The 15,079-nt window shown below is 38.5% G+C and overlaps 1 protein-coding gene across 1 annotated transcript; it reads left to right on the plus strand.

Moving 5' to 3' along the window:
* The first annotated feature begins 5,914 nt into the window (after nucleotides 1-5,914).
* On the plus strand, nucleotides 5,915-14,279 carry LOC149814146 (NADH dehydrogenase [ubiquinone] 1 alpha subcomplex subunit 6-like). The gene is made up of 2 exons (XM_089990334.1): nucleotides 5,915-6,219; nucleotides 13,890-14,279. Exons 1-2 carry the CDS (start codon nucleotides 6,007-6,009, stop codon nucleotides 14,073-14,075), a joined length of 399 nt encoding a protein of 132 aa, XP_089846460.1. The 5' UTR covers nucleotides 5,915-6,006; the 3' UTR covers nucleotides 14,076-14,279.
* The last annotated feature ends 800 nt before the right edge of the window (nucleotides 14,280-15,079 follow it).

Raw genomic sequence — 15,079 nt, forward strand, 5'->3', positions numbered from 1 at the left:
GCAACCTCATCAGAACAATGAGTCTTATAGTGCATTTTCAACGTCTGCGGATTCTTGAACGTCTTCTCACACCCCAAATGCGAACATTTGAAGGGTCTCCTGTTCTGAATGAGATCAACAGACACTGTGGCTACTTGGGTACCTTTCTTTTCAGCAGGGGCCTCATTCAGGAGTGGTCTCTCCGCATTTTTAGCCATTTTCCCCAATTGGGTATCTTTCCCCAGCCCTATTTCAGCCAAACCAGCACTCCCCGCATTCACATCCTTCATCAGAACATCATGGATCAACACCAACTCTGCCTCCAAGACATCCAATTCCTCTAAAGAGATGGAGGACTCCAATGGGTAATCTGCAACTTTAGTACTGCATGAGCTCACTTGGAAACCATTGAATGGAACATCAAGATGGCAGAATCCAGGCGAAACAGAGGCCTCATTGCTGGAGAATTTGTGCTCATATGGCAACACCACAGTGATAAAATCACAAGCTTCTTTAGATTCCAGCGGTAGATAAGAGCTTGCAAGCGGAGTGAAGGAACCAGGCTCCATCTTCTGGCATGTGGTGAATCAAGGGGTGGGTGCCCAAGAGTGGGAAGCGCTTTTATTACTGAAGATGGGCCTGCTTCGTGAGGAAAACGACCATTTTGAGGAAGACTTTCTTGTTGGGGGACAGCATTTTCTCCTGGTTTCCCTGTCCCACTTCATCATTTAGTCCAATTTGGTGAGTGGGCCTTGGGAGGATAATCTAGAGAAGTGTCCAAAGAGTCGTTTTTGATGCAGCGGTGGTCAAGGAAACTAGGTACATGTTGTATGTATATGATTTACTACGTAAATGCGTATATAATTAGGGTTGGGAAACAAGCCGAGCCACTCTTGGCTCAGCTCATAATCGGCTTGTAAGCTCATCCGAACTCGTAAAATAGTCTCAGCAAGCTGAATATGAACAACAGGTACTCTGCTCGGCTCGACTCTTATAAGCTTGTTAGGTATTTCAAAATATATTTTAAATCTATTTTATAGATATTTTACATATATATTTTTTGTAATCCTATTTCTTTCAGCTCTAAACCAATCTATTTTTTTTTTATAAACAAGCCAGTTCAAACTCGGACTCATTATGAGTTTGAACTCGACTGAACTCAGCTTGGCTCACCACAATAATGAGCCAAGCTTAAACACTTCAAGCTCAGCTCGTTCACCTCGTTTACTAGACCTATATATATAATAATATGGATGCATCAATTACCAAAATGGCCTTTCGTTAAACAAGGGATTGGCTTTCGTATGTTTGGAATGGTGATGATGGCATTTGATGAAAGTTGAAACCAAGCTTTGACATGAGACGGGAATTTGTTGGTCCATAAGTCATTGTAACCCAATTAAGCACTTAATCTTGTGAAAGTTTTGTATAGAAATGACTGGTTGCAGCTTTAAGGTGTTGTAAAATGCAGCAGCCACAAAACCTTGGCTAAGCTATGTCACAGGGATATTCCAACTTACTTCATTGTCAGTTTTCCTTGACTTCACATTATATGCAGGGGTGCGGTATGCTTGCAGTGACCCGTAGCTGCATACTTGCAGCGACCCCCTTGACAGCCACTAATCTTGTCATTTCTTGAGATAGGTGTGGTGTCTATCACAAAAAAATGTTGAAATGGATGCTGCAGTGCCGCTGCATAGAAAATGACCTTTTCCTTATATATTATTCTAGCATACATTTGTCGCATACCCTACGGAATGGTGAAAAAAGATATATTTTACATCTCAGAGGGGCTATAATTGAAGTTGACATTGTTTCTGGTACAAAAGTTTTTATATCAATGGGAAATGCCTTAATTTTGAGTACCATTGATTTACTTAATTGAAAGTAACCAATTAAGTTTATGACAAAAACCTAAAAATCGATCATTAAATCAATTTGAGTACCTATACTAGATAAACTTGAATAGAAAACTGAAGTGTAACGGCAGCAAGTAATTGAGTTCAGTGGTTCCTCATATAAAATTATGGACTCTAAAGATATGGTAATATGGAGAGGACAAAATTGTTTGAGGCACAGATAGAACTGAAAGGGCTCTTTGTTTCAAAGAAAGGAAGATAGGTTATTCATATTGCATTTGATGGTCGCTAATTAAAAGTTAAGTAGTGGTCATTCTAAAGATCCCCAAGGAGAAAATAAAGATATCTATTGACACAAAATTAGCATTTCCTGTGGCCTTTTAGTAGTGCATGTGTGACATTGTTGTTAATGCATGCTTGAGATTGTTGAAAGTGAAGTTGAGGTTTCACTTAACCACATATTCCTTCATCTCTCCCTTTAAGCCATTTCATAAAGAAAACAACAATTTTATAGCTTTTCCATGATTCTTAAAGTTATGGAGAAAAGTAAAACTATGTAATTAATATAATATTATTTGATTGTGCTAAAAAAACCATGAAAAGTGTTTCCAAGGCATTTCACTTTCCATGAGGACAACAATGTTAAAAAAAATTGATATATTTTCAACATCATTTAGAAATTGTTATCTATTTAGTGTTGAGAACGGAACATATTAGGCTCTATTTCTTGTTCTGCCCCATTCTGCCCTATAGTTTTAAAGTGCTTTATGATAGATCTGAACCGTTAGATGTGTTTAACATGCTCTATTTAGTGTGAATCAACTCTTGGATCATGTTTTTTTGACGAAAAAACATATTTTTATAATCTGAAAAAACTTACTTTCATAGCCATTGATTTTGGATCACCGAAAAAACTTCAGATTCTGGTAATTCAAAAACAGGTTCCCACTATACAAAACCTATAGATCACATCTATGGTATTAGATGTGAGAAACAACAACAAAAAATGTGATTTTGAGAGGGCAGGGCAGAACCAGCTCATTACTCTTTAGTGTTTCAAGGATGACTAAAACATGGTTATCCTAAAAAAGTATGACTAAAACCTGCTATTAACTATCTTCGATCATGTATTTATATTATTGTACATATTTAAATGTGAAAAGTTTACTTGCCAAAAACCATTATTCGTTAATATAGACATAAGAGCACAATATAAAAACCATAGTTTCTTTAGATTTCCTAATCTGCAGATGAATAATGATGGAATAGTATTAGGCCATATTCTTGTCCTTCTCGAAGATTTAATATATACCGTATAAATATCAAATACAAACTCTTTTATACAATAAGAATGGATTGTGTACGGCTACTGACTGGTAGGTGGAGAGAAGAAAAAGGGAAAAGGTAGGTTGATCCTAGATACCCCATGTGCCCATTTTACACATTTTTTTTTCTCAAAAAATAACGGTACTACTGAAAATAACCGCAACATATCACAATACTCATCTCATACCCACCCACTTGATTTTTGTTGAATTTTTGACGATTTTACTTAAAAGTTTCAGCAAAACTGAGATTTGCACAAAATTGAAATGGTGAAACCCAAAAATTTTAGTGAAACTCTACTTTTGCCAGCGAAACTGAGATTCACCTGAAACTCAATTTGTGAGACATGCTTTTTTTTTTTTACAATTACTTTTCTTCCACTTCGCCCCCATCAATAGGGTGGACAACAACGGCCCCCTATTAAAGCCTACCCGATCAATTGGCCTAAATGGGACGGACTGAATATATATACATATAATATATATGTATATTTATATATAATAATATATTATTTATTTATATATACATAAAAGTTCACACACACACACACACACATATATATATATATGTGTGTGTGTGTAAAAACCTCCTCAATGAAAACCCTCCCAAACCTTTAATGGAGTTTTTTGGGTATGTTTTTTGAAATTCTGACTTTCTTGTAAATTTTAAGGTTTTAGTCTACCAACCTGACTTTTGAGACATAGTAATTTTCCAAATATCTTTCAATTCTTTTGGAGAGAATTATTTGCAGGAATCTCTAATTGGTTGATTTTAGCTTGAGAGCCCATATATTTTGATCAAATGATTGTTCAAAATTGGTTGCCCCAAACTAAAAAATTTTCTCGAAATAGTGGAGATATGTGCTTGAAGGGCGTCTCTTAGTTTTATCAAGATATAATATCATATATTTTGTTTAGCATTGATATTCAATTTTAGATAATCCTTCTTTCCATTATCACTTAAAAAATTATTATGCTGCTTTGAGGGGTGGAGTCCTAGGGTTTGAGATTACGAAAAAAAAAAGGTGCAACACTGAAATATGGATGTAAATTGGTAAAATATGGGTTGGTTCACATTTGAGCCGAACTTGGAAAAAGTGGTAGCTGCCAAAACCACTCTTCAATTCCAATATAAAGGGAAGAGTCTTACTTCCTCTCTCAAATGCAAAAAAATCTCATCCCAGCTGTCCGTTTCCAAACACGGCCACCAAGGTAGTTTGACCATGTATATATTAAATGCATAAAGTCCCGTCCGAGTGGGAGGTTAGCCTTGAAGTGTGAATGTTTTGACCTAATTTTTTGGCCATTATGTGGAATATGCTTTTTTTTTAAGTGTATTTTACCTCATTCTCAAAAAATGTGCTTATCTTTTTATATTTGTCTATAAGCAAATCTTTTATTTTTTAAGTGAAAACGAAAACATTTCATTAAAGCAACATAACAGATCATACAATCTGGTTGGTCGCAGAGAATTCGACCAAGAAAGAGTCCAGCAAAGACAAATTACCACTAAAAACAGGTTTAAGGCTTTCAACCGATCCAAATAGTAAGATGCCCGAACCCAAGTCTGAATCCAATTATGATCTGAATCCGATTAAGTGTAAATATCGAGTTTTAAGCTAGTCAGATCCATATTTGGTTTTATCTGATTCCATCCTGCTCTGAATCCAAATCCAACTCCTAATCCGATTAGGTCCAACTCCATAATGCTCAGATTCGACCCCAGTCCAACCCATTTACATCCCTACTTGGTCCGTAAGGATTTTCTGAGTTACATGAACCTACCCTAACCCCTTAGGACATTCCTCGAGCACGCATAGCTTCTCTCACTCACTTTTTAGTTTGCTAGCGTTGGTGTTAGTGCTCTAGCCCCAGCCAACAGAGTGGATCAAGGAGTTTCCACATCCTGGAAAAGGTGTTGGGTTGGCTTGTCGGGACATGTTCTACTCTAATTGGATCAAGTTGCTTGGTCTGATCAACCACAGCCAAGTTGATTCAAGTCTCTTGGGCTTAAGAGTGTCAATGGGTCAGGTTTGTCTTGAATCCGACCCGTACCAAACTCTATAGGGGTTAGTGTTTGGCAGAAGGAGGTCCCGGATGTAACCCAAAGAGTCTGATTAATTTATGGAGTGAAATTTCATACCAGACATTAGTTTGACCCAAGTTCCAATTAAGATTTGTTATTTTCAGCGTAAAAAAGATAAAAAAAATGTTACTTTAGCACGTATGGATCAAGTCTGGTTCATGTTAACAGGACTCAGGTATGGTTTTTCTTACTATGAACCTAATCATACTTGAGTCCACACCTGGTACCAACTAGGGGTGTGTCAACGGCCGGAGCTGATTCGGACCTAGGTGGTTTCAAACCTTGATCTGACTTTGAGGTACGGATACAGGGTCCAGACTTGGGTCTGATATGAAAAACTATACTCGGATCTTAAATGAATGAACGAAACAAACCCAATCCATACCGAGTAAAATAATATCTTTTATCATTTTTATATTGAAAAATCATGGGTTTAATCAGAACTCCAGTCGTGCCGGGGTCTGGTGTAAATTTTTACAAACCATACTCAGCTCCATGCACTAATCAGATCTTTTGAGTTTGACCCAGATTCTAATGGAACCTCCTCTTTATTACCAAACTCTGACCCATTAAGGTTTGGTACGGATTGGATCTGAGTCAAACCCAACCTATTGACACCGGGTAGTACCAACACCTCAAAGCCAGAATCCGTGTTGAGATCCACTTGAGTTCGAACCAGCCCGTTAATACCCAGAGAGAGAGAGAGAGAGAGAGAGAGAGAGAGAGGTCTGCGGTGCAACAACGACAGGAAGGGGCAATGGCGTTCGTGATGAGGCAGATGAAGGTTCCGCCGAACTCGGCAAGCCTGGAGGAGGCGAGGGGCAGGACCATCGAGTTCTTCAAGCAGGCCTGCAGATCAATCCCCACCATCATGGAAGTCCACAACCTCCACGACGTCGTCACGCCCTCTCAGCTTCGATCCACCATCTCCTCCGAAATCAGGAAGAACTCCCACATCACCAACCCCAAGGTTGTTTTCCTCTCTCTCTCTCTCTCTCTTTGTGGTTTCTTGATGGTGTAGAAAGAAAAGGAAGAGGAAGGCAAAACAAAAAGATGACTTTGAGAAGACCCCCCCCCCCCCTCTCTTTCCACTGCCTTTCTTTTTCTGGCATTGGAGACCGTCTTTTGTTTCGAAATTTGATTGTCCTTAGTGGGACATGGTTGATTGATAGTGGGTAGGGTCGATTTCCTTGTTTTTTACTTTCGAATAAGTTCTCTTTATACTTGAATTGGTTGATTTGGTACGAGTTAGTGATCGATTTTATATTTGCCCTTTGTGATTATTTGGTATCGCGTTGATTGATTTAAGACGGATACATTGGCTGTGTTGTTTGTTTGGTCAATTGCTTGTTGGGATTTGGAGATTTTTGGTGCATTCTTTGTTTGGTTTTTTCTTGGTGATAAAATGTTTGTCTATCCTTCTTCATGGGTACCTATTAAGAATCGAGATGAACCAATTGTTCCTTTTTTCCCTCTCTCTTGTTTCAGGGCTAGTAGTTTCTATTTGGGTATTTTTCTTTTTTCGTTGTTGTTGGTTCTTTATTGATGCATAGTACATCTCACTAACATTTGAGAATCGTTAGTGGTGATCCAAGGAAGGATTTAACTAGAAAGAGGAGAAACCTCTTTCAAAGGAGAACACTTTTGTCTTTCATTAGATTGTCATGTTTTATACTTCCGAATCTTATACCACATTGACAAATAAGAAATAACTGTAAGGCTCATAAAATCCCAAAAAGAAAAAAATTGGAAGTTGCAAAGTGGATTGCAAGAGAAAGCAACTGGAAAAAGTAAGAGGAAGGGTTTCTCTTTGATGGATAAGAAAACACCATAAGGTCATTTTGTTGATGGGAGGTTTTTATCACATTGTGGCTGGAGAGAATCTGAAGAAGGCTTCATGCTGTTAGGCAGCCTCTAGCTTTTTGTCTAACATAGTTTCAAGTCAGAAAAGGCGACTATCATTGAGCGAGAAAATTTTTATATGGAGGCCTGCTGATCATGCTTCAAAGTTTCAAACAAGAACAGTGCGAGAAAAGATGAAGCACCCTTCCACTCCTTTATGACTTGATACCTAGTGAAAAGTGGGGCGAAGATACCATTGTTGGTAAGAAATTACACAAGATTAGCCACAAAAAACAAGTGTTTTATTGGATTATTCAAAAGAAAAAACTGCAATAAAGCTAAGCGGTTGCAAAGAAAATGTCACATTTATTGACTGATTGTCAAGATTTTGAGATACCAAAAGCTTTCAATTCAAAAGAGCTTGATGCAGATAGATATTAGAAAAAGATGGTTTCAATGGGAGTTGTGGATGGTTTCTCATCACTTCATTACATGAGTGAAGGAAAAAGAGAAAGTCGTGAGGAAGGGACCCAACATCTTCCTCTTGAGACAAGGGTATGGGAGCCATTCAGAGCATCCATTTTGCCCACCTTGTTTTGGAAACGAGAAAAGGAGGAAAAAGAGAAATGGAAGAAGAAGCCATGAGAGCTCTCTTTGAAGGAAGTGCACTAGGTTACAAGAAATGATGGCATCTTTATTCTTTGAAAGTGGTCACTGTTTTTATTGCAATCTTGCTGCCTTCCAGTCATGGGAACTCTTTCGGATTTTCAGTTGTGCATATTGTTCTAATCTGGAGTTTTACCGTGCTAAAAGAAAAATCTCATCTCTCTTATTTGCTGCATGGTTTGGAGAATATTTGGGTTATGTTGTTGTATTCTTTCCCTAGCATTTTGTTCTGTTGGTAAATACACAAAGCTGGATTGCTTTGTTATCCCGAGTCATGGGTTCAGAACTCTAAATGGAAGTTACAAGCCCCACATTTCAGCTTTCTCAGGCTGACAATGAAGAAGTGGCTGGGTTAGGAAGTTTCAAGAATTGAAAGGATGCAATGTGGTTTTCACCTTTGTTTGCATTTACCTGATTTATAAGGAAAGACCATCTTAGAGATGCATGGTGTTGCAATTAAATCTCTTTCTTAGGCAGATAACCATTAAAAGGTTCATGAAGGCATGATACCATCTACTGATAACTTTAAGATCCTTTGATGTTGCTTCCTTTCATTTAAATGAATTATGTATAAGCACCATTTGGATGTTTATTTTTGCTAACTTGGCTCTTCTTTTAAATTTGACTATGCATTCTTATTTCTTATCCCTTTGAGAGGTTCTTTTCTGAGTTTTCAAATATTTGTTCTAGTATTGAGTCAAATTCATTATGAACGAGTACATATTTTATTCGCCTTTTATTAATGTTTGCTCTGTTCAGTTTCAAAGTAGCTAATATCTCATGCATCAGAGGAAAATCCAATTATAAAGATGATCTAATACTTTTAATCAGTACATATTTTTGCTTCGTCCAAAGGTTTACAACTTCTGTGTTATGTGGTCTTATGTTGATTCTGAGTTTGAACACCAAAATTCAAGGCAGGTTTTGAAGGATCAACTGAACTTTGCTTTGATCATTTTAGACAAATTTGGTGCTGATTGTATGCTAATTACTAAATTGGATGAAATTTTGTATGTTGTGAGTTGTGCTTCTTGAAGTAAGTATAATGGTAATATAGGATTGTGGCTTTTGGCCATTTGGTGTAAAATTGTGCATTGCCTTGTTCTCATGAATAGCTTCAATATTCATTGATGCTTGAGTTTTAACAGGACTGCCTAGTGGATATGTACTAAATCACTTTTAAAGTGTCTTCTTTGTGACAAAGGTTGTTGTTTATGTTGGTTCTCTTTTTTTGTTAATGCAAGTATGTAGGCAGGAAACCCATCACCATTCCAATGAATTTGGGTGTGGAGGGCACGGAAGAAATTATGATGTGTGAAAGAAACCTGTTGTCTGCACCGGTGTTATTAAAAATGTGCCTCGCCTTAAGGCGAGGGGCTTTTTGCCTTGAGGTGCAGCTCTAAGGTATGCGTCTCGTAGGCCTTGATGCATACGCCTCACTATGAAGCGTGCCTCAAGGTGAGGCGCATGCCTCATCAGCTTTGGGTCAAATGGGGGGTCAAAGCTCCCCTTTGACCCAAAATGTTTAAAAAACAATTAAAAGAAAAGGGGAGGGCCCGATGGGTTAGGGCAACCTCCCACCCTCTCTCTCATGTTCTTCTTCTCCTTTTTCGTCTTCCGTTCTTCTTCTCCTTCTTCCCTCCTCCTCCTCCTCCTCCTCCTCCTTCTTCTTCTTCTATGACTGTGTATTTGTATTTTTTTATGTGTATGTGCAATTAATTGACTGACTCTCAATTTGTCTATATAAAGATTGTGTATGTCAATTTTTTGATCTCAGTTTGTGTGATTATTTGCAAATATGCTTGTGATTGTGTATTGATTGTATTTCTAGGTTGTTAATGCTAGTATGCATTATATGATGATGATGGTGATTTTGTTATTTGATTGTTAGTGATTTTGTTAATTTTTCATTGAATGTTCATAATTTATTTGTTAGATACTTATGTAGATCAAGTTGTTGCATTAAAGTTGTTTTTACATATTATTCTTGTAATTTTTTAGTATTTGTTTGAGATTTCCTATTTCTTATTGGTTGTTGCTTCATCAAAAAAGTGTTTCTTTTATTTATTAGTGTTTTTAGATATTTTTTAAGTTTTTAAAAATATGTTTTTGAGGCTTACACTCTATGCCTTGAGGCTTACGCCTTGCTTCATATTTTGGTATAGCGCTTCGCTACGCCTCAACACTTTTCACAACATTGGTCTGCACTCTATGTGAAGTTGTGAACCAATTAACGGGTACTGAAACCAGGCCACTTAATGATTGCCCTAAATTCAGTCTCTCTTTGAATGAACTCGTGAATTGACAAGAATTGGGAAGCCTTTCCTTCAAAGATTTGAACTTTTTTTCCCCTTGTCTTTAGATTTGTATTCCACCATGAGACTCCATTGCTGTAAAATAACTGTAATATTTTGCCTTTAACCTAGAGCCAATTTCCTATTATGATCTCTATGCATGTTGAAATTCTTAAAGGTGTGCCCTTTTCTCCTGTTTAGAGTTTAGTGAAAGTTTCCCAAAAAGACAGTGGCAAAGGACATGGATTACCAATCATGTGTTTTTAGAACAAAGCAAACAATAGCCCGCAACGACATCCACTAAGTTGTAGGTTCTCAATATGATAGATATCAGTCATATGAAAAGAGCTAGGTGATGAACCCTTAAATAGCTCTCATGATGCCAGTGGTTCTACAAGTGGAGAGAATGTTTAGGGTATGCTTGGTTGTGTTTTACAAAAGTGAAATGGAATCTCATGATATTCAAAATCTCATGTGATTCCAATTCTCATGTTTGTTTATTGTGAGGAAAGGATTCAAAAGCTCGTTGGACGTCCGACGAGCTCTCGCCTTCCCCCCTCTCATCATCACCAAAAAAAAGAAAAAATTGAAAAACCCCAAACAAGGGCAGCCCCTGCTTGAGTCTCAAATGAGGAACGATGGAGCTCGTTGGATGTCCAGCGAGTTCCCCCCTCCTCTCCCCATCACCGCTCATTGTAGATAAAAAAGAGAGAGGAAAAAGCCTCAAACATGGCTCTTCGACGGAGATCCCCTGTTTTGGTTTTGAATGAGGGACGGTGGAGCTTGTCAGACGTCCGACAAGCTCCCCCAGCCACTCATCAATTTTGGTTGCAGACATAAAAAACCCAGAAAAATCCCCAATCAGGGGCTGTTCAACGGAGAGCCCCTGTTTGGGTTTTGGATGAGGGGGCGGTGGAGTTCACCGGACATCCGGCTAGATACCCTCCCTCCCCCCCCCCCCCCCCCCCCCCAATCGCTGTCAGTTGCAGAAAAAAAACCAACTTGTCTCTCCGGCGAGCTTCACAATGCATCTCCCCTTCTCTGCCCAATGTAGGGTTTTATTTTCTAGCGACCTCGATTTCTTCCGGTAAGTTGCAGATCGGTTCTCCTCTAGAGAGCCTCCTCCGCCTTCCATTGCACTGCAGCGCCCCTAAAACACACACACACACACAGAGAGAGAGAGAGAGAGAGAGAGAGAGAGAGAGAGAGAGAGAGAGAGAGAGAGAGAGAGAGAGAGAGAGAGAGAGACCCAACTACTTTTTGACAACCATGGGGTGTTGATTTGAAATCACATGGTAGCCCATGAGATTCGAAATCTCACGGGTTGGTGAGGATCATTTTATTTTTGTTTGGTTACCAGGTCGAATGAGATTTGGATTCTAATGAGAATCCAAATCTCATGTGGCTCAACCAAACATACCCTTAGATGTGAAGATCACATTTCTTATATTCTTCCAAACTTCTCTGTCTTCTCATTCTATCAAGAAGGTTCCTTAAAGTTTTGACATCATCACCATCGTCATGAAGCCTTATACAAACTACATGGGATCGGCTTTGCAAGTCCCATTTTTCCATTCCTGTCTATCTAGAGCTACAACTTTAAGCGACAATCCTTCATGTTGCCTCTGACTGCCTCTTTCCAAGTCTTCAATGGTCTCTCTCTTTCCCTAGTTCCTTTTACTTGTATCATCTCAACCTTTCTCACAGGAGCTGTAATAAGTCTTTGTGCAACATGTCCTAATCATCTTAAATGACATTCACTTATTTTATCTCTCATTGAAGTTTTGAGACATCAATTCTTCCCATAAAGTGACCTGCTAGCAAGGTTGTGTTGGAGTGCATCCACCAATTTTCATCCATGGTATAGTACTTTATGACTGCAGTTCACATGAGCAAGACTGGTAAAGTTGTTCATTTGGCCCTTTATGAGCCGTTGGTCATTCCAAAAGGTAGCATGTTCAATCTGCACTTTTTCCACTTTGTTGTTGATTTTGTCTAGGAAGGAAACAAAGGTAAAATCCCATCCCTTGCACATGCTAAACACTTGTCCCTTGTGAAGCATTCTCCTCCGTAACCAAGGTAGGCCTGGTATGATATTCTATTTTTGACTTTCATCATCCTCATCCACCACTTATCACTTGAGTTAGGAACTTAGGAGTACCTGTCTTTTAATTAGCACGGCTTGATTAAACAGCCCAGTCTACCTAGCACCTAGTCCCGTCTTTGTGATATATCACCAAGTTCCTACTTGTAAGGCACAACCCATTCTCCATATAAGTACTTCAATGGAAAGAAGCCTTGAATAGCTCATTGATCCTATTAGCAACTGATTTAGCATCAAATGGAATGTGAAAATATAGACCAAATTAGTTGATGATATGTGTTTGACAAGGGTTACAGAAACTGCCAAAGGGCATACCTTCCATGGTATAATACACAAACGAGAGCATTTTATGATAATGAAAACTAGAGCCATGTAAAATAGTCTTGTGAAGATTACCATCATTTGGTGAGCTCTACTTGATTGCATAAGGTCAAAACAAAAACTAGAAGCTGGATATGCCAAATCCACATTCAATTTCATTCCCAACAAAATTTCACACGTCCAGCTTATCCTCATCCCCTGGTTCACTTCAGATCAACTCTCATGCTTCAACTAGGTTTATCTGCTACAAGATTTTTTGTTCTCCATTTATGTTTTAATGATCTGTATTTTGGTGCTTTCCATGTTTTGGGTTGTACAGCCTGCTTTGACTTGGTACTTTATCAGCCATGGATTAATCAGAATAGATGAATCCCATCCATATACAGGTGACTCATCACACCTGAAAAAGACATTTAGAGTTGGTCATATAGGTACGAGAGATTTGATACCAGTAGAATTGCATCCGCTCACACTTGCGCTTATTTGAGATTGTGAAGAGGAATCTTTAGTACGTATGGAGAAAAGAATTTAATAAATATAAATATGTAGGTAATATATAATGTGTATAAACATGAAGCACTCGACACCAGGAACCCAGAGGTACCTGTATTGTTACAGGTGCACTGGACATTTTGAAGCACCCATATGGCCATACAACATTGTACATGATGGAAAAGCGAGTGTGGTCTCTTCATATTCCAACCCAGCTTCTTGAACTGTATGATTGCTTTTATGTATCTAGTCTACAATAACAAAGAACCATGGCTAACAAACAGTGGGAGCAAGTTGCATGTGTAGGATCAATCGATCAATACTGGATACTTCCTGGAGCCTGGAAGTTCAAATGATGAGTTCACCATAGATATGCCATGAAATAACGCTGTGTTTGCTTCTTTGGCTGAAGCAACCTTTTGCTTTAGATGCCCAAGTAACTAACTGATTGCATACACCAACTTTGTAAATGATTTAGATCCACAGCATTGTGTACATGATGTACGTAACATTTACATCCAAAGGCTTCTTAAAGTATCATGCTTAAGTATGTACAGCAAAAGCAAAAGGAATCTTGGTAAGTTGGTTTGTGATTTGATTAGTTAAAAAAGTGGCAGCATGGAGTGCTTCACCAATAGGCTGAGGAAGTTTATTTTCAAGGATATACACAGAAATATTGCTCTTGGTTACCATTTGATATCATATGCATATTAGGTTTTTGGGGTTCACATAAGATCTTCAAATGCTTCTCTTGCAAAGGTTTCCAAATCCCAACAGCTTTCACTTTAAGGACTAAATGTGTTGTTCTTTTGTTGCTATGCTTCATGATGTTCCCTTGTATTGTTATGCTGTCGCATCCATGAGTTCATTTCCTGCATTACTCAAGCCTTGGTAATGTTCTGCTTCTGCTGCATTAAACAGATAATTGACATGCTTCTATTCAAGGCGATGGAGGAACTAGGCAACATTGCTGAACATGCAAAGCAACGGCATCACGTGATTGGTCAGTATGTAATCGGACGTGGGGGTCTTGTGCAAGACCTGGGTGCCAAAGACCAGGGAACGTCAGAGTTCCTGAAGAAGTTCTACAACACGAACTACTACTGAGATTGGACTGCTTCATTATGACGATTTTCCCCTTTCTTCTGGCTGTTGATGCTTTTGGAATCTTACAATGAATTTTAGAAATAAGCTGTTGGCATCTGTAAGCATTTTGGGTCAATTTTTATGCACTTATTTCCTCCTCTTTTGAGGGCTTCTGTTTGGGAAACGAGCATGGAACCCCTTTGAATATGGAGTTGTACTTTGTGCTACACAAGATTGTGTAATGTTGGACTCTCTCTCTCTCTCTCTCTCTGGTTGGTGATTTTTTAGTTGGAATGGCAAACTAGGAGAACATCTAAAAGTCCAGCCAGACCACTCATGCTTGCTGCACCTACAAAATTGTTGTTTCAGGATCTAATGACATTAGGAGCAGGTTTGCAACGCCCTGTGAAAGTGGGGTTTTTTCAAGTTCTCGTCAATAAATCGCAACCACAACTTTCATAGAGCAACACAAACATGAGAAAGTTGAATCATAGCTGTGAAAATTGGTCATGTGTGAACCTGTGACCAGGAATCATAGGCTGAAGAATCACAGTCGAGAATCAATGACAGCTATGAGCAAAACAAGTTTAGATGTCTAGACAGCAAATAAGACTGAAAACCAAGACCTCTTCGGTTCTCTTCTGCCATTTGTATTTAAAAAAAGGTTACATTCTCAAGAGGCTTAGCGAGAAAACTTCCAAGGTGCACAATATAAGTGTACTTTTTTCAGATGACATGGAAACCGGCCATAACAAAAGATTGGAAAACAGGCTGCAAGACCCTTCCCCGATACCGGACTATAATTGAGGCTTATTCTCAGATGCGACATAGCATTCATTTTGCAGCCACCATCCGTAAATTGAATTTAACATACCTTTGAAACCAGATGAACGGAACTTCCAACACCCGTTAATAGTTAAGATAGAACCCTTTCAACAGAGAGAGAGAGAGAGAGAGGTTCTAAAACCCATTTCAATTGTTTCAAGACTATTCAACCAGCTTTAGTTTAAACGAGTACACATTTT

The sequence above is a fragment of the Nuphar pumila genome, chromosome 15 (genome assembly GCF_984573655.1).
Source record: "Nuphar pumila chromosome 15, dmNupPumi1.hap1.1, whole genome shotgun sequence".
Classification (NCBI taxonomy): Eukaryota; Viridiplantae; Streptophyta; class Magnoliopsida; order Nymphaeales; family Nymphaeaceae; genus Nuphar; species Nuphar pumila.

Bases quoted from the DNA above. Each gene is read 5' to 3' on its own strand.
- LOC149814146 (XM_089990334.1), top strand. From the start codon at position 6,007: ATGGCGTTCGTGATGAGGCAGATGAAGGTTCCGCCGAACTCGGCAAGC. The intron at 6,220-13,889 runs GTTGTTTTCCTC...TGCATTAAACAG, and splicing joins CCCACATCACCAACCCCAAG to ATAATTGACATGCTTCTATT.